An 18,985-nucleotide genomic window follows, 5' to 3' on the forward strand; every position below is an offset into this window, starting at 1 on the left:
TGGGTCCCCTTGGGGGGGGGAGGGGGGTGACATGGAGGGGGCAGTGGGGACCCCGTTGTCACCATGATGGAGACAGTGAGGGGGGGGGTCTCCCTTCGGCCTCGGCTGCCTCCTCATCCTCCCCCCCCCATCTTCATCCCCCCCTCCTCCTCCAGCCCCATCTTCATCCCCCTCTTCCTCCCTTCACTTCATCCTCCTCTCCCTCCTCATCCTCCTTCGTCCCCCCATCTTCATCACCAGCCCCTTCATCCACCATCATCATCCTCCTCCATCTTCATTCTCCTTCTTCATCCTCTCTCCTTCCTCATCCTCGTGCCCCTTCCTCCCCATCCTCTTCCTTCAGTCTCCTTCATCCCTCCTCATCCTCACCCCCTTTCCCATCCTCCTTTGTCCCTCCTCATCCTTTCCCCTTTCTTCATCCCCATCTTCATCCTCCTTTGTCCCTCCTCATCTTCACCACCCATCCTCCTCCTTAATCTTCATCCACCTTCATCCCCCTCATCCTCCTTCATCCCTATCTCGATCCTTCCTTGTTCATCTCCTCCTTCATCTTCATCCTACTCCATCCCTCCTCATCCTCACCCCCCCTTCCTCTCCATCCTCATCCTCTTCCCCCTCCGTCTTCATCCTCCTTCCTCCCTCATCTTCACCCCCTTCCTCCCCATTTTCTTCCTCCGTCATCCCTCCTCATCCTCACCCCCCCACCTCCCCATCCTCCTTCACCCCCCTCTTCATCCTCCTTTGTCCCTCCTCATCCTCGCCCCTGTCTTCCTCACCCTTCCTCCTCCATCCTCATCCTTCTCCATCTTCATCCTCCTTCATCCCTCTTCATCTTCACCCCCCATCCTCCTCCATCTTATTTCTCCATTCCTCCTTATCCTCCTCCATCTTCATCCTCCTTCATCCCTCCTCATCTTCACCCCCCCATCCTCCTTCTCCTTCATCCTTCCTCATCTTCACCCCCCATCCTCCTCCTCCTTCACCATCTTCCTCCTTCCTCCCTCCTCATCTTCACCCCCCATCCTCCTCCTCCTTCACCATCTTCCTCCTTCCTCCCTCCTCATCTTCACCCCCCATCCTCCTCCTCCTTCACCATCTTCCTCCCTCCTCATCCTCACCCCCCCCCCCCCTTATTCCCCATCCTCCTTCATCTCCATCCTCCTGCGTTCCCCCCCATTTCCATCCTCATCCTCCTTCTTCATCCCCTTCCCTCCCCTCCGGATGCCTGGGTGCTCTCCGAGCGCCCCCCCCCCCCCCCCCCCCCCCAAACCATTGCGGCTCCACCGTTGCCGAGGAAACCCAGCCGCGGCGGGGGGACCCCGAAGTCCGGGGGGGGACCCCGGCATTCTGGGGCCCCCACCACCAGCACCCTCCCCCCCGCCACGGGGGAACCCAGGCCTGCGGGTATGTGTGTGCCCCCCCCCCCGCCCCCCCCCTCCCCCGCAGGGAACCCAGCTCTCCGAGTCCTCCCCCACCCCCTGCAAACCGAGGACCCGGGTGTGTGTGTCGTCCCCCCCCAACCCCCCCCCCCCCCCCCCCGAGCACCCAGGTCCGAGCCCCACCCCCAGAGGGGACCCAGGAGTTCGGGTGTCCCCGGCCCCCCCTCCCCCCCCCCCCCCCCAAATGCCCCAGGCGTCCGAGCCCGTCGTCGTCCCCCTCCAGAGGGGACCCAGGCGTCCGGACCCCCCTCCCCAGAGGGGACCCGGCGGTCCCAGCCCCCCCTGCCCCCCCGCGGTCCCGGGCGGCCGGGCCCGCCCCGCCCCGCCGCTATTTTTAGCCGCCGGCGCCTATTTTTAGCGCAGCGACTTCAGCGCCCAAATTTGGCAGCGGCGGAGCCGGGAGGGGGGAGGGGAACCGCGGCGGGGGGCGGGGCCAGCTCCGGGGGCGCCCGCGAAAGGCGGGGGGGGGTGGGGGGAGAAGGGGGTTCCCAGAGGCTTGGGGGGGGGGGGGAAGGGGGGTCCCAGACACCTTTACCCCCCCCCGGACGGCTGGGTCCCCCCAGGCAGGGGCAGCCCCCATGACACGCAGCCCACCCCAGCCCCCTCCGTCCCCCTGTCCCTTCGTTGACCCCCGTCCGTCAGTCCACCCCTCTGTTGAACCTTCCACCCAACCTCCCGCCCCCATTGACCCCCCCATTGAATCCGGCACCCCGTTGGCTCCTCCAGCCCTCCTTCCGCCCGCCCCATTGGCCCCCCCATCCTTCTTTTGACCCTTCCATTCATCCCTCCCTCCCTTGACCCACTGTTGGCTCCTCCACCCTTACCGTTGACCCGTCCGTCCGTCCATCCAGCCTTTGAGCCCCTCCATCTCCGCGTTGACCCCTCCATCCCCCCGTTGACCCCCTCCATCCCCCTGTTGACCCCTCCATCCCCCCGTTGACCCCCTCCATCCCTTCCTCCGTCCCTTGAGCCCTTCCATCCCCCCATTGGCCCCTCCATCCCTCTCTTGACCCTCCATCCATTCCTCCATCTCCCTGTTGACCGTCTCTGTCCTTCTGTCCATCCCTTGAGCCCCTCCATCCCCCTATTGGCCCCTCCATCCCCTTCTTGACCCCTCCATCCCTCCCTTGACCCCATCCATCCATCCATCCCTTGACTCCTCCATCCCTCTGTCCATCCCATGAGTCCCTCCATCCCTCCATTGACCCCCTCCATCCCTCCCTCCATCCCTTGAGCCCTTCCGCCCCTGGGTTGCCCCCTCCATCCCTCTGTTGACCCTCCCTCCATTCCTCCACCCCTCTCCTGATCCATCCACCAATGCCTCCATCATTTGAGTCCCTCCATCCCCCCGTTGACCCCTCCATCTCCCTGTTGACCCCTCCATCCCCCCGTTGACCCCTCCATTCCTCCCTCCATCCCGTGAGCCCTTCCATCCCCCCATTGGCCCCCCAATCCCTCTGTTGACCCTCCCTCCATCCCTCCATCCCTCCCTTGACCCGCCGTTGGCTTCTCCGCCCCTCCGTTGACCCGTCCATCCAGCCGCCCACCCCTTGAGCTCCTCCGCCCACCCCTCCACCCCCCCCTTGACCCCTCCCTCCCTCTCTCCCTCCCCCCCTTCAGCCCCCCACCCCCCCATCGGCCCTTCCACCCTCCCTTGACTCCCCCAACCCTCCCTCCGCGGCCCCCTCCACCGCTCCCCCCTCCCGCGGAGGGGGCGTGTCCCCCGCCCCGCCCCTCCCCCAGCCCCGCCCCCCACCGCGCGCCATCTCCTATTTCGGTGCGAAGCCGCCGCGCGCCGCTCCCCCTTCTCCCCCCACCCCCCCGCGCCCTGCGCCGCGCGCGCGTCAACGTCAGCGCTGACGCGGCCGCCCCCCCCCCTCCCCCCCCCCCCCACCACCGGCGCTGTGAATGGGCGGGGCGGGGGGCAGTGACGCGGCGGTGACGTAGGGCAACGCGGGCCATATAAGGGGCGGGCGGGCGGCGGCGCGGCGCGAGGATGCTCCGCTCCACCAAGGGCGCCTCCAAGGCGCGGCGGGACCAGATCAACGCCGAGATCCGCGCCCTGCGCGACCTCCTGCCGCTGCCCGAGGGCGACCGGCCGCGCCTCTCCTACCTGCACGTCATGGCCCTCGCCTGCATCTACACCCGCAAGGGAGCCTGCCTCCGTCCCGGTGCGTTAACCGGCTGCCGCGGTGCCGGGATGGGGATGGGAGAGGGACGGGAGTAGGCACGGGGATGGGACTGGGATGGGGGGAGGAATCCGGTACTGGGATGGGGCACCGGGGTGGGAGCGGGGAACGGCACCGGGATGGGAGCAGGGAACGGCGCCGGGATGGGAACGGGGAACGGCGCCGGGATGGGAGCGGGTGTTGGCACTGGGATGGGACGGGGCGGCGGGATGGGACCGCACACCGGCACGGAGATGGGACTGGGCATAGGCACCGGGATGGGACTGGGCGTCAGGATGGGACCAGGCACAGGCACGGCACCGGGCATCAGCACCGGGATGGGACCGGGAATCAGCGTCAGGATGGGACCGGGGAATGGCAGCGGGATGGGACCGGCCACCGGCGTTAGGAAGGGGACAGGAACTGCTGTCGGGAGCAGGGGACCGGGCTGAGCGGCGGCAACAGGATGGAACGGGGCTGGGAGCGGGATGGGAGCAGGCAGCGGCACCGGGATGGAGACAGGCAGCGGAACGGGAATGGGGAGCCAACACCGGGCTGGAGAAGGGAACCGGCCGAGAGACGGGGATGGGCAGCGGGAGAGGGACAGCCACCAGCGTGGGGACGGGACCGGGACGGGGACCGGGACCGGAGCTGGCAGGGGTGGGATCAGCACCGCGGACAGGGACCGGGGAGCGCGTTCAGCACCGCGGACAGCGGCGGGAGCGCGGAGCGGGTTCAGCACCGCGGACAGCGGCGGGGGGGCGGTGCCGGGGTTCAGCACCGCGGACAGCGGCCGGGAGCGGAACCGGGACCAGGGGCGGGGGGGGGCAGGATCGGGCCCCGGGGTCAGGGCTGGGACCGAGAGCGGGGCCAGGGAGCGGGAGATCAGGGGCTGGGACAGGGGGACGGGGATAGGGACCGAGGCCGGTGACAGGGACTGGGGATCAGGATCGGGACCTGGGATCAGGACAGGGACCGAGACCGGGGCCAGGGATCAGGGATCAAAGCTGGGACAGGGGGGCTGGGACAGGGACTGAGACTGGTGACAGGGACCGGTGGTCAGGACTGGGACCCGGGACGAGGACAGAGGTCGAGACTGGGGACAGGGACTGGGGATCAGGCTCAGGACCCAGGATCAGGGCTGGGACCGAGACCAGGGACAGGGACAGGGGAACGGGATTCTCGATTGGGACTGGGGATCAGGACGGAAACTGGGGCCAGGCATCGGGGAGCAGGGCTGGGACAGGAGGACCGGGACAGGGGACCAGGATCAGGGCTGGGACCAAGACCGGGGCCAGGCACCGGGGATCGGGGCTGGGAGAGGGGGACCCAGACAGGGACCAAGACCGGTGACAGGGACCGGGGATCGGGATCGGGACCTGGGATCAGGACAGGGACCAAGACTGGGGCCAGGGACCAGGGATTGGGACTGGGACAGGGGGACCCAGACAGGGACCGAGACTGGTGACAGGGACCGGGGATCAGGATCGGGACTCAGGATCAGGGCTGGGACCAAGACTGGTGCCGCAGACCAGGGATCAGGATTGGAACCTGGGATAAGGGCAGGGACTGAGACTGGTGACAGGGACCTGGGATCAGGATCACGAGCGAGGATCAGGGCTGGGACCGAGATCGGGGCTGGGACAGGGGGACCGGGACTGGGGCCAGGGACTGGAGATCAGGATCGGGACCCAGGATCAGGACAGGGACTGAGACCGGGACCAGGGACCGGGGATCAGGGCTGGGACAGGGGGACCGGGACAGCAACCAAGACCCTGGGACAGGGACTGGGGCTGGAATTGGGTCAGGAACCGGGACAAGGACCAGGACCAGGGGATGTGGGGCTGGAGACAAGGGATGGGGACAGGGACCAGGGCCGGGGACAGGGACCAGGGCTGGGGACATAGAGTGGACTGGGGGTGGGGACAGTGACCAGGGACAGGGGCTCAGACAGGGACAGGGACTGGGGACAGGGACTAGGGACTCCAGTGGGTCCACATGGGTGATGCTGTGGGTCCTGCCAGGGCCACCATAGGTCCACGTGGGTGAGGCTATGGGTGCCACCAGCAACTCCATGGGTGCCGGGGCCACGTGGGTGCCCCGGGACTGTGGCGGGACCGTGCGGGCTATGTGGCGGGTGCTGGATGGGTGCTGGATGGGTGCTGACGTGTGTCCCCATGCAGGCCCAGCGCGGGGAGCACCCATGGAGCTGCTGGGGGGTCCGGAGCTGGCCGACCTGGTGGCGTCACTGCCCGGGTTCCTGCTGGCCGTCACCCGCGAGGGGAAGCTGGTCGGCGTCACCGACAACGTTGCACAGCACCTGGGGCACTCCATGGTGGGCACCTGCACGTGGGGACGGGGTTGGGTGCTGGGTGCTGTCCCCCCTGGGTGTAGGTGGCTCTACTGCTGCAGGATGGTGGGTGCTGGGTGCCAGGGGAGGGTGCTGGGTGCTGGTCCTCCCGCCTCCCCCCATGCAGGTGGTCCTGGAGTTGCAGGACGATGGGTGCTGGAGGGTGTCGGATGCTGATCCTCCCCCCATGCAGATTGAGCTGGTGGCGCAGGGCAATGGGTGTTGGGGGGTGCTGGGTGCCAAGGGAGGGTGCTGGGTGCTGGGTGCTGATCCTCCAGCCTCCCCCCGTGCAGGTGGACCTGGTGGCGCAGGGCGACAGCATCTACGACCTGCTGGATCCGGCCGACCACCCCCTGGTGCGACATCAGCTCACCCTGCCCGGCCCCCCCCAGGCAGGTGGGTGGGGCCTCCGAGGGGGGAGGGGCCTGGGGAGGGGCGTGGTGGGGCGTGGGCAGATGGAGGGATGGGTGGATGGAGGGAGGGATGGAGGGAAGGAAGGAGAGAGGGAGAGAAGGAGGGATGGAGGGAGGGAGGGAGGGATGGACGGGAAGACAGAGGGAAGGATGGAGGGACAGAAGGATGGAGGGATAGGGTGTTGGAAGGACAGAGGGATGGATGGAAGGACAGAGGGATGGAGGGATGATGGAAGGATGAAAGGATGGGTGGAAGGACAGAGGGTTAGGAGGATAGAGGGGTGAATGGATGGAAGGATGGATGGACAGATGGATGGATGGAAGGACGGAAGGATGCGCAGATGGATGGATGGATGGATGGGACAGAGAGTTGGAGGGACGGCGGGCTGGGCGGAGGGAGGGATAGATGGAAGGACAGAGGGTTGGAAGGACGGAGGGATGAATAGAAGGACAGAGGGAAGGAAGGATGGATGGAGGAATGGATGGATGGAAGGACAGAGGGATGGATGGAGGGAGGGACAGAAGGATGGAGGGATGGAAGGATGGAAGGACAGAGGGATGGATGGAAGGATGGAAGGATGGAGAGATGGATGGAGGGACAGACGGAGGCCGGAGGAACCAACAGAGCCCCCCCTCCCCCAGAGCGCCTCTTCCGCTGCCGCTTCACCACCTCGCGGGCCTCGCGCCGTCCCAGCGCCGGGCGGAAGCTGGTGCTGCTGCGGGGCCGGTTCCAGGCCCCCCCTGGTCCCCCCGGGGCTCCCCCAGGGCTTTTCGTCGCCTTCTGTGCCCCCCTGGACCCCCCACCCTGGCCCTGCCCCGACTGCCTGCTGCTGCCTGCATTCCAGAGCCGCCACGCCCGTGACCTCGCCCTGCTCGACATCTCCGACAGGTGAGGACCCAGGCGTTTTGGGGGGATCCAGGCATTTGGGGGGGGACCCAGGCGTCCAGGAGGGGACCCAGGCATCCCGGGAGGACCCAGATGTCCGGGAGGGACCCAGGTGTCCGGGGGAGACCCAGGCGTGTGGGAGGGGACCCAGGTGTTCAGGGGGACCCAAGAATCCAGGGGGGACCCAGGCATCTGGGAGGGGACCCAGGCATCCGGGGGGACCCAGACATTCAGGAGGGGACCCAGGTGTCCAGGGGGACCCAGGAGTCCGGGGGGGACCCGGGCGTGGGTGGGCAAGGGACCCAGGCATGCTGTCCCGCAGCGTCCTGATCCACCTGGGTTACGGGCGGGGAGAGCTCCTGGGTCGCTCCTGGTACCGGCTCCTGCACCCTGAAGACCTCAGCCATGTCGCCCGCCAGCACCTCCGCCTCGGTAAGTGTCCCCTTGGCTGTCCCCAGGGTCCCCTGGGGTCTCTCTGTCCCTGCCGGCTGTCCCTTGGGTTCCCTGGGGTCCCTCAGTCCCCCAATCCCCCCCGGGGTCTTCTTATCCCCCCCCAGCTGTCCCTTGTGACCCCTGGGGTCTTCCTGTCCTGTGGCTGTACGCTGGGTCCCCATGTCCCCTAGGGTGTCCCTCATCACCCTGCATGTTACCTGGGTCCCCTGCTGTCACTCTGGCCCCTCCCCAATGTCCTCGGTGTCCCACACATCCCCTGGGGTCACCTTGTCTCCTCCCTGGGTGTCCTCCCTGCCCCTGTTGACCCCCCATCCCTGTTGACATCCCCGTGCCCCCATGCACCCCAATCGACCTTGTCGATGTCCCCATGTCCCCAACCGCCCCAATCACCCCATCCGTGGTGATTTCCCCATGTCCCCATCCACCCCAATCGACCTCGCTGACGTCCCCATGTCCCCAACCCCCCCAATCACTCCCATCCTGTTGACGTCCCCATGCCCCCATGCCCCCAACCACCCCCTCCCCTGTCCCCACCCCCAGTCCCCGCTGACGTCCCCATGTCCCCGCAGCAGGAGCAGGGGCAGAGGCGCGGGGGGAACTGGTGACGCGGCTGCAGCGCAAGGACGGCCTGGGCTGGACGTGGGTCTACGCGCGGCTGCGCCCCGAGGGCCCGGCCCTGCTCGCCCACAACTTCGTCATCAGGTGAGTGAAGCCGGGCGTCTGGGTGACCACAGCCCACCCTGGGGAACCCAGGTATCCGGGTGGCCTCAGGGGACCCAGGCATCCGGGCAGCCCCATCACCCCCTTCAGGGGACCCAGGCATCCAGGAGGTCCCACCAGCCCCAGGGGACCCAGGTGTCCCGTCACCCCCAAGGGAAGCCCAATGTCTGGGCACCTTCCACCCCACATGGGACCCAGGCATCCGGGAGCTCCCCACCCAACTTGGGACCCATAGGTCCAGGCACCCTCCACTCCCCCGGGGGGACCCAGGCATCTGGGGTCACCCCATGCCCCCCCATAACTCCCTGTCTCTCCCACAGTGAGGCCGAGGCCTGGTGCCTGCGGCAGCAGCTGGCAGCCGAGGCCCCCCCAGGCCCCCCCGAGCCCTTCGGCCCCAGCCTTGACTTCCCCGGTGCCGGCATCGGAGCTGGGGACCTTAGTGTCGGCGTTGGCCTCGGTGTTGGCCCTGGCGTTGGATCCAGCATTGACCTTGGTGTTGGATCTGGGCTTGGAGACGACGTGGGAGCTAATGTTGGCGTCAACGTTGGCCTTGGCCTTGGGGTCAACGTTGGATGTGGCCTTGGAGCCGATGTTGGACATGGTCTTGGAGCTGGCCTTGGGGCCAACGTTGACCCTGGTCTTGGAGCTGGTGTTGGACCTGGTCTTGGAGCCAACATGGGATCTGGTCTTGGAGCTGCCATCGGACATGGTCTTGGAGGCAACGCTGGGGCCAACATTGACCCTGGTCTTGGAGCTGGCATCGGACCGAACGTTGGACGTGGTCTTGGAGAAGGTGTTGGACATGGTCTTGGCTCTGATGTCGGCACTGGAGTTGGCATTGGCGTGGGAGCCGGCATCAGAGTCGACGTTGGCCTTGGTGTGGCAGCTGGCGCCAGCGCCGATGTCGGCCCCAACCTTGGGGCTGATATTGGAGCTGCTCTCGGAGCTGGCACTGGAGATGATGTTGGAGCTGGTCTCCAAGCCAACGATGGAGCAGACGTTGGCACCAGTCTCGGAGCCGGTGTTGCGCTCAGTGTCGGGGCCAACATTGGGGCTGGTCTTGGTGGCGGCGTCAGAGCCAGCGTTGGGCTTGGCATCGGGGCTGTTGGCCCTGCTCTTCCCGCCGACGTCGGTGCTGGCGTTGGACTCACCGTCGGTGCCAGCGTTGGAGCCAATATAGGTGCTGGAGTCAGCGCTGGTGTTGGACTTGGCCTTGGAGCCAATATTGGAGCCAACGTTGGCTCCAGTCTTGGATCCAATGTTGGACTTGGCCTTGGAGCTTCTCTTGGAGCCAATGTTGGCTCCTCTCTTTCATCTGGTGTTGGACCTGGAGTTGGACTTGCTGTTGGAGCCGCCGTTGGAGCCAATGTCGGCTCCGGTCTAGGATCCAGTGTTGGACTTGCCGTTGGAGCTGGCGTTGGAGCCAACGTTGGCTCTTCTCTTGGATCCGGTGTTGGACTTGCCGTTGGAGCTGGTGTTGGAGCCAACGTTGGCTCTTCTCTTGGATCCGGTGTTGGACTTGCCATTGGAGCCGGTGTTGGAGCCAATGTCGGTGCTGCTCTTGGATCCGATGTTGGCGTTGGACTTGGTGTTGGAGCCAACGTTGGCACTGCTCTTGCATCTGATGTTGGATCTGGTGTTGGACTCGGCATCGGAGCTGCTGTTGGAGCCAACATTGGTGCCGGCGTTGGCTCTGCTCTTGGATCCAGCGTTGGACTTGGCCTCGGAGCCAGTGTTGGCTCCAACATTGGTTCCGCTCCTGGATCTGATGTTGGCGCCGGCGTTGGACTTGCAGTTGGAGCCGGCGTTGGAGCCAGCGGTGGCTCCGGTCTTGGATCTGCCCTTGGATTTGCCGTTGGAGCTGCACTCGGAGCCAACGTTGGCTCTGGGCTTGGACCCGATGTTGGCACCGCTGTTGGACTCAGCCTTGGAGCCAACATTGGAGCCAACGTTGACTCTGCTCTTGGAACCGGTGTTGACACCAGCATTGGACTCGGTGTTGGAGCCAGTATTGGATCTGGGCTTGGATCTGGTGTTGGACTTGGTGCTGGAGCTGCCGTTGGAGCCAACGCTGGCTCTGTTCTTGGATCCACCATTGGCCTTGGCCTTGGAGCCAACATTGACCCTGCTCTTGGATCTGGTGTTGGCCTCGGTGTTGGAGCTGCCATCGGAGCCAACGTCGGCACCGCCCTTGGCACCGGACTTGGCCTTGGAGCCAACCTCTCCGCCGGCGTTGGCTCCTCCCTGGGCCCCGCCATTGGCGCTGCCCTTGGAGCCGCCGGCGGAGCCAACGCCAGCGTAGGCTTGGCCGCAGGCGCCCGCCTCGTGCCGGGCCTGGGGGTCCCCGAGACGCCGGGGGGAGCCACCGAGACCTGGACCCCCCCCTACACCCCCCGGCAAGCCCCGCCCTTCGCCTTCGGCCCCCCAGAGCCCCCCGAGGCAGCACCCGAAAAGTTACCGCCGAGTCCCGAGAGTCCCGGGGGGATCCCGGGTGGGACCCCCGGTTCCCTCCTCACCCCTGAGACGTCACCGCCGCCACCCCCGCCGGCCCCGCCCGGCCCCGCCTTGCGTCGCCTGCTCCAGGGATTGGCCGCCGCCGCCGTCGTCAACCGCGGGGGAGTCAGGCGTTCGGGGGGTACCCCCAGCCCCCGCCTGCCCCCCCCGCCCCGGTCGCCCCGCGACCCCTTCGCTGAGTTGTATCAACTCCCCCAGAGCCGCCTCCAGGACGCCTTCCGCCAAGGTAGGGGGCCCGGACCCCTGGGTGCCTTTGGGGGGGCACCCATCGGGGGGGGGGGGAGGGCTGGGGGGTGACGGGGTGCCTGGGTCCTGGTGATGGGGGTGGGGGGGAGCCCGCCTGGGTCCCATCTTAGGGGGTGTCCAGAAGCCTGGGTCCCCAGTGGGGTTTGGGGTGGGGGGTGGGGGGTGAAGATGGGGGTCCCGGATGCCTGGGTCCCATGGGGGGGGGGGAGGGGACACTCCCGGATGCCTGGGTCCCTTGGGGGGTACGGGGGGGGGGGGGGTGACAGCTTGGACACCTGGGTCCCTTGGGGGTGCGGGGGGGTTCATGGCCCGGACGCCTGGGTCCCTGACGCCTGTCCCCCCCCCCGCAGCCGGAAGCCAGCGCGCCCCGTCGTTCTGAACTAAGTCTGTGACGCGACTTGCCCCCAGTATGGCATATTGTCATTGTCACCCCGGCCCGGTGCCACCGTCCCCCCGGCCCCGGCCGTGTCCCCTCCCCCCACCGCCCCCCCCCGGGGCCTTTCGTGCTAATTTAACTCGTAACGAGTCTCTAAGGTAATTGGGGGGGGGCTGGTGGCCCCCCCCTCCCCCAGCCCGGACACCTGGGTCCCGTCCCCTGTGTCCCTGTCCCCACCCCCATTCCGGGACCCGTCCCCAAATTTTGTGTCAGCGTAGGAGCCTGTGGCCCCCCCGCCCCCAGTGTCCCTGTCCCTTGTCACCCACCTTGTCCCTGTCACTCACCCTGTCCTTGTCCCCCTCCACTCCTGGGGTCTGCGTTTTTGGCAGAGTCCCCCAAAAGTGTGTGCCCCCCCCCCCCCATGGGTGTCATCCCCAATGTCCCCAAAGTCCCCAACCCAAGGGACCGAGGCACGATGTGGCTTGATGTCCCCAATGTCCCTGACACGAGTGATGGAGACATCGTGGCTCGATGGCCTGATGTCCCCAACATTCCCAGCTCACGGGGCTGAGGCACAATGTGGCTCAATGTCCCCAACGTCCCCAACCCAAGGGATGGAGACATGCCACAGCCTGATGTCCCCAGTGTCCCCAACCCAAAGGATGGAGACATGCCATGGCTCAATGTCCCCAATGTCCCCAACCTGAGGGACGTGGGCACCCATTGCCCAAAGCCATTGGGCTGGGACAGGTCATGGCTCGATGTCCTTAATGTCCCAAAGTCCCCCAAGTCCCCCAAGGGACTGTGAGACGTCATGGCCTGATGTCCCTGGTGTCCCCAACGTCCCCAACTTGATGGACTGAGACACATTGTGGCTCAGTGTCCCCAAAATCCCCAACATCCCCAGTGCCCCTGACATCCCCAGTGTCCCCAGTGTCCCCAACATCCTTGATGTCCCCAACGTCCCCAATGTCCCCCACCTAAGACATCGAGATACGTCGCAGCGCGATGTCACCGAGCCCAAGGGACTGAGACTCGTCACAACTCGACGTCCCCAACGTCCCTGAGGGACACGGGCACCTCATCACCGCTGTGACCCAAGGGACTGAGACCCAGCACGGCTCAATGTCCCCAGAGTGTCCCCGAAGGATGTGGACACCACCTGAAAGGACTGAGACATGTCACAGCCCAATGTCCTCAACGTCCCCGAGGGACGCAGCCACCTCGTCATCACCTCGGCTGGGACTGAGACACGTTGTGGCTTGATGTCCCCAATGTCCCCAAGGGACATGGGACCTTGTCGTCACCCTGGATCAACAGACTGAGACACATCGTGGTCTGATGTCCCCAATGTCCCCAACCCAAAGGACTGAGACCTGTCGTGGCCCAATGTCCCCAACGTCTCTGATGTCCCTGAAGGATGTGGGACATCTTCATTGCCCTGGATCAAGGGATGGAGACCCCCCACAGCCTGATGTCCCCAACGTCCCCAATGTCTCCAATGTCCCTGAAGGAGGTGGGACACCATCATCACCCTGGCTCAAGGGATGGAGACCCACCACAGCCCAACTTCCCCAATGTCCCCAACATCTCTGATGTCCCTGAAGGACGTGGGACATCGTCATCACCTCGACTCAATGGACGGAGACCCACCACGGCCTGATGTCTCCAGTGTCCCCACCATCTCTGATGTCCCTGAAGGATGTGGACATTGTCATTTCCTTGACTCAAGGGATTGAGACCCACCACGGCCTGATGTCCCCAACATCCCCACCGCGAGGGACTGGCCCCCATTGTCCCCAACGTCCCCGATATCCCCCACGTCCCCACCCGAGGGACTGAGACACATGGTGGCCTGACAGCCCCCGTGTCCCCGATGTCCCCAACGTCCCCTGGAGGCCCCGTGGCCCCGACACCCCCCCCCCCCGGCAATAAAGTGGCCCCCGTCGTCCCTGTGCCCGTGGCAGCTTCTTTCCAGGGACCCCGGCGGCCGGGAGGTGGAGGGACACCCCTGGGGTGGGGTGGGGACCCTGGCGACCGGGGGGGACCCGGGCGACCGGGGGGGAACCCGGGCGACCGAGCGCTGCGGCGACAAGGCGGGCAGGGGGGCGGGACCCAGCACCCGGCAGGCCCCGCCCCGCGGCCGCCTGAACCCCGCCCCCGAACGCCCGGGCCACGCCCCCCCCTCCGAACGCCTGGGTCCCTCCCCCGGACGCCTGCGTCCCTCCCCGCGCATGCGTGGTTCCTCCCGGCGACGCGGCGCGGTGAGCTCCCGGCCCCAAACTGGTCCCAGTCCCCCCCCTCCCAAACTGGGCCCAGTTCCCTCCCCAGACTGGGCTCAGTGCCTCCTTCACCCCAAACTGGGCCCATTCCCTCCTCCCCACCCCCAAACTGGGCCCAGTGATCCCCCCGACTGGGCCCAGTCTCCCCTGTACTGCTCCCAGCACCCATACTGGTCCCAGTAACCCACCCGGACTGGTCCCACTCACCCCGCCCAGTAGTTCGGCACCCATAAAGCTCCCAGCACCGATACTGGACCCGGTAACCCCCTATACTGGTCCCAGTAACCGTCTGTACTGATCCCAGCACCCCCATACTGGTCCTAGAGGCCCATACTGGTCCCAGTAACCCCTTACTGGTCCCAGTGATCCCATAGTGCTTCCAGCATGCCGTACTGGTCCCAGCTCAGCACTGGTCCCAGTGACCCCACAGAACTGGTCCTAGTGACCCCATACAGGTCCCAGTGCTCCTCAGCAGCCCCCCAGTAACCCCCAGCACCCTCCCAGTACGCACCTATGTACCCTCCCAGTGACCCCCAGTAGCCCCCAGCCCCCCCAGTACCCTCCCAGTCCCCCCAGCACCCTTCCAGTGGCCCCAGAACCCTCCAGCCCCCCCCTCGTTACCCCCCAGTACCCCCCCAGTACCCTCCCAGTGGCCCCCCAGCCCTCCCAGTACCCTCCCAGTAGCCTCAGCCCCCCCCCCCCAGCACCCTCCCAGTGCTCCCAGACCCCCCCCCAGTAACCTCCCAGTCCCCCCCAGCACCCTCCCAGTCCAGAGTGGGGGGGGATCAGCAGGCGATGGGCCGAGGGCGGCTACTGGGGGGGTGCGCCTGGCTACTGGGGGGGCTGGCGCTGCTGCAGACCCTCTACCTGCGAGCCCTGCCCCCCCCTCGCCCCCCCCTCCCCCCCCGCCGGCCCCCCCCACCCATGCCCCCCCCCCGGGGGGTGCTGGACACCTCGGGGACCTTCCGCGTGTATCGGGACGTCTTGGGGACCCCCCCTCGTTGGGACCCCCCCGAATTAGTCCTGGCCACCCACGGCACCCCGGGACGGGTGGCGGAGACGCTGGGGGGGGCTCTGGGGGGGCTCTGGGGGGGGCCGCTCTCGGTGGCTGTTTTTGGGGTACCCAAGAGGGGGTTGGGGGAGCTGTTGGCAGCTTTGGGGGGGCCCTGCCGGGGGTTCCGGGGTCGCTTGCGGTTACACGTGGTGGTGGGGGCGGCTGCGCCCCCCCCCGCCGTGCCCCCCAACCCCGGCCCCCCAGCGCCGGGGGGATGTCGGGGGGCCCTACGGCGCCTGGCGGCCGCCGATCCCCCCAGTTACACTTTGGGGGTGCCGTACCCCGGGAATCTGTTGCGTAACGTGGCCTGGGCGGGGGCGGCGGAGGAAAGGGGGGGCCCCCCATGGAATGAGGGTCCCGGCCCCCCCAAAATTGGGGGGCGCTTCGTGCTGCTGTTGGACGCCGACGTGGTGCCCAGCCGGGGGCTGCGGGAGGAGTTCCTGAGGCTGCTGCGGGAGAGGGGGGCCGGGCCGGGCCCCCCAATATGGGGGGCTGGTGGCGGGGTGGGGGACCCCCTGGCGAGGGGGGCCGCGGGGGTCTTGGAGGACCCCAAAGCTTTGGGGGCTGCGGGGGTCTTGGGGGCACGGAGGGCTCCTGGTGGCCTCGGGGTCCCCAGCGCCCTGCCCCCCCCCCACGTCCCTGGTGTCCCCAGTGACCCCGGGGTGCTCAACGCCCTGGAGGTCCCCAACAGGCTGGGTGTCCCCAACGCTCTAGAGGTCCCCAATGTCCCAAAGGTCCCCGATGCCTTCAGTGACCCAGGTGTCCCCAGCATCTTGGAGGTCCCCAAAGGCTTCCATGACCCAGGTGTCCCCAATGCCCTGGAGGTCCCCAACGCCCTGGAGGACCCCAAGAGCTTCCATGACCCAGGTGTCCCCAACACCCTGGAGGACCCCAAGAGCTTCCGTGACCCAGGTGTCCCCAATGCCCTGGAGGTCCCCAACGCCCTGGAGGACCCCAAGAACTTCCATGACCCAGGTGTCCCCAAGACCCTGGAGGACCCCAATGCCCTGAAGGTCCCCAATGCCCTGGAGGACCCCAACTCCCTAGATGCCACCACACCATCATGGGACCAGGTGGTGTTTGTGCTGCCGGCCTTCGAGGTCCGCACGGGCACACGGGTGCCGGGGACGAAGGCGGAGCTTCTGCAGCTGTGGGGCAAGGGGGACGCTCGGCCCTTCTATGGGGCACTGTGCCCCCGGTGCCAAGCACCCACGGGCTACGGGCGCTGGTGGGCGCTGCCACCCAGTCCCCACCTGCGTGTGGCCTACGTGGCCCCATGGCGTGACCCCTGGGAGCCCTTCTACGTGGGGCCGGCCCACGGCGTGCCGCCCTTCGATGAGCGCTTCCTCCAGTACGGCTTCAACCGCATCAGCCAGGTGCCGTGGGGCAGGGGGCTGGGGGGTGGCTAGGGGGGCTTGGGGTGGCTGTGGTGACCATAGGGTGGCCATGGAGCTATGGGTTGCTGGGGGGTGGCCATGAGTTCTGTGGGGTGGCCGTGGTGACCATACAGAGGCCATGGGGCTATGGGTTGCTGTGGGGTGGCCATGGTGGCCCTAGGGTGGCCATGTAGCTATGGGTTGCTGTGGGGTGGCCGTGGGTGCTATGGGGTGGCCATGGTGGCCACAGGGTGGCCATGGAGCTATGGGTTGCTGTGGGGTGGCCATGGGTGCTATGGGGTAGCCATGGTGGCCATAGGGTGCTCATGGAGCTACAGGTTGCTGTGGGGTGGCTGTGGGTGCTATGGGGTGGCCGTGGCGGCCATAGGGTGGCCATGGAGCTATGGGTTGCTGTGGGGTGGCCGTGGGTGCTATGGGGTGGCCGTGGTGGCCACAGGGTGGTCATGGAGCTATGGGATGCTGTGGGGTGGCCGTGGGTGCTATGGGGTGGCCGTGGTGGCCATAGGGTGGTCTATGGGGTGGTCACGGGGCTACGAGTGCTCTACAGGGTCTATGGGTGCTGTGGAGGCTCTGTGGGTGCTGCAGGGTCCTATGGGTGCTATAGGGGTCTGTGGGTATTGTAGGGGGCCTAAGGGTGCTGTAGATAGTCCATGGGTGCTGTAGGGATCTATGGGTGCTATGTGTCTTTCTGGGTGCTCTGTGGGGTCTGCGGGTGCTATGTGGGGTCTATAGGTGCTATGGGAGTTCTATGGGTGCTATAAGTCATCAGTGGGTGCTACGGGAGTCTATGGGTGCTATGTGGGGCTATGGGGGTCTATGGGTGCTATGCGAGTCTATGAGGCATCATGGGTGCTATGGGGTTCTATGAGTGCTATAGAGGATGTATGGGTGCTATAGAGGGTCTGTGGGTGCTATGTGGGTCTGTGGGATCTATGGGTGCTATGAGGCATCAGTGGGTGCTGTGGGGTGCTATAGAGGATGTATGGGTGCTATAGAGGGTCTGTGGGTGCTATGTGGGTCTGTGGGATCTATGGGTGCTATGGGGTTCTATGAGTGCTATAGAGGATGTATGGGTGCTATAGAGGGCCTGTGGGTGCTATGTGGGTCTGTGGGATCTATGGGTGCTGTTAGGCATCAGTGGGTGCTATGGGGGTCTGGGGTGCTATAGGGGTGTGGGGGTGCCGTGGGTGCCAGGGGTGACTGTTCCCTCCCCCCCAGGCCTGCGAGCTGCACATGGCCGGCTTCCACTTCGCGGTGCTGGATGGAGCCTTCGTCGTCCACCGCGGCTTCAAGGAGGCCGGCGGCTTCCACGGGGGGCGGGAGGCCGAGCTGCACCGCAACCGGCAGCTCTTCCGGCACTTCCGCGCCGAACTGCGCCAGCGCTACCCCCGCTCGCCCCGCCACTGCTGACCGCACGCCTGGGTCCCCTCCGCACCGGACACTTGGGTGCCCCCCACCCCGACGCCTGGGTGCCCCTGGCACCACTGGACTCCTGGGCCCCCCAACACCTGGGTCCCCTGTGCCCCCCCCGGTGGCCTGACCCCAATAAAGATGGCCGCCTACCCACAATGCCTCTGTGCGGGTGATGTCATGGGGATGGGGGGGGGGAATCCCTCCGGTTGCCATGACGATTGGTGAGTGATGTCAGGAGCAGCACAGACCAGTACAGACCAGTAACAGCCAGTACAGTCTGTAAGGGATGTCACATATCTATACGTGTGTGTGCATATATAACACCCTTATATATATATTTAGGTGTATATAAAGGAATGTACATATATGTATAAATATATATTTTAAGTATTTATACAGAGACGCGCTATTTTATTAATATAATATATAATTTATTTTTATATTTATATATATTTATATATCTAAAAGCATACAACAGCCTTTTAATTTATATAGAACGTATCTACAACACTATATAATAATGTATGCTTATTAGATCTTATTTGTTTATATTTTATATTCAATATATAAATAATATATAAGCAGATAAGATTTTAAAATATATTTAAAAATATATGAAACAGAAATTTAAATATATATAAATATAAAAACATAGAAATTTCAATATATATAAATATAAAAACATCTGTGTAGAAGATAATGTAATGTTTATTATATTAGATATATTAATACATACAAATTTTAATATATTTTTAGTATCTATAGAAAAAATACACAGCACAGTGTGTGTGTATATATATATATATTTAAAAAAAAAATATATATATATATATAAACACAAATAGAGCTCGTGAGTGGCAGCCTGGTTGCAGTGGGACGGGCCCTGCAAGGTCACCTCGTCCCACCCCGGCTCCAGCCGTGCCACCGACCGGGCAGGGCCCTAGAATGGAAGGTCAGGTTGGGTGCTGAGGGCTGGGAAGTGACGGCGTGGCAGTGGCCACGTCTAGGCCACCGCGTCCACCAGAAGAGCTTTCCACTGCTCCTGGGGGTGTGGGTGTGGGCCCCAAACAAACAAAAAACCAAAACCCAAAGCACTTGAAGCTGCTGAGATGTCACCTGGGCACACAGCTCACAAGCTGGCGGCTCATGCACGGTGGTGAGAAAGAACCGTAGCGATCGTGGATGAGGTGGATGCACAACAGCTTGGTGGACGTGGTTTCCCAGTGCAGTGATGGTGTTGAGCACGTCTTCACAGCTTGGTGGACGTGGTTCGT

General features: G+C 65.1%; 2 protein-coding genes across 2 annotated transcripts; both read left to right on the forward strand.

Annotated features, from left to right (window-relative positions):
- Positions 1 to 3,435: 3,435 nt before the first annotated feature.
- Positions 3,436 to 13,499, forward strand: LOC142403293 (uncharacterized). The gene is made up of 8 exons (XM_075489520.1): positions 3,436 to 3,610; positions 5,791 to 5,942; positions 6,251 to 6,353; positions 7,013 to 7,259; positions 7,579 to 7,688; positions 8,279 to 8,411; positions 8,750 to 11,169; positions 11,540 to 13,499. The coding sequence occupies exons 1-8, from the start codon at positions 3,436 to 3,438 to the stop codon at positions 11,566 to 11,568; spliced, it is 3,369 nt and encodes a 1,122-aa protein (XP_075345635.1). The 3' UTR covers positions 11,569 to 13,499.
- Positions 13,500 to 13,794: 295 nt separating this feature from the next.
- Positions 13,795 to 17,751, forward strand: B4GAT1 (beta-1,4-glucuronyltransferase 1). The gene is made up of 2 exons (XM_075489517.1): positions 13,795 to 16,277; positions 17,517 to 17,751. Exons 1-2 carry the CDS (start codon positions 14,643 to 14,645, stop codon positions 17,706 to 17,708), a joined length of 1,827 nt encoding a protein of 608 aa, XP_075345632.1. The 5' UTR covers positions 13,795 to 14,642; the 3' UTR covers positions 17,709 to 17,751.
- The last annotated feature ends 1,234 nt before the right edge of the window (positions 17,752 to 18,985 follow it).

Source organism: Mycteria americana, unplaced genomic scaffold (assembly GCF_035582795.1).
Source record: "Mycteria americana isolate JAX WOST 10 ecotype Jacksonville Zoo and Gardens unplaced genomic scaffold, USCA_MyAme_1.0 Scaffold_165, whole genome shotgun sequence".
Taxonomy (NCBI): Eukaryota; Metazoa; Chordata; class Aves; order Ciconiiformes; family Ciconiidae; genus Mycteria; species Mycteria americana.

Coding starts and splice junctions, on each gene's coding strand:
- LOC142403293 (XM_075489520.1), top strand. CDS start 3,436: ATGCTCCGCTCCACCAAGGGCGCCTCCAAGGCGCGGCGGGACCAGATC. Junction 8,412..8,749: donor GCCCACAACTTCGTCATCAG/GTGAGTGAAGCC, acceptor TCTCTCCCACAG/TGAGGCCGAGGCCTGGTGCC. Junction 11,170..11,539: donor CCAGGACGCCTTCCGCCAAG/GTAGGGGGCCCG, acceptor CCCCCCCCGCAG/CCGGAAGCCAGCGCGCCCCG.
- B4GAT1 (XM_075489517.1), top strand. CDS start 14,643: ATGGGCCGAGGGCGGCTACTGGGGGGGTGCGCCTGGCTACTGGGGGGG. Junction 16,278..17,516: donor GCTTCAACCGCATCAGCCAG/GTGCCGTGGGGC, acceptor CCTCCCCCCCAG/GCCTGCGAGCTGCACATGGC.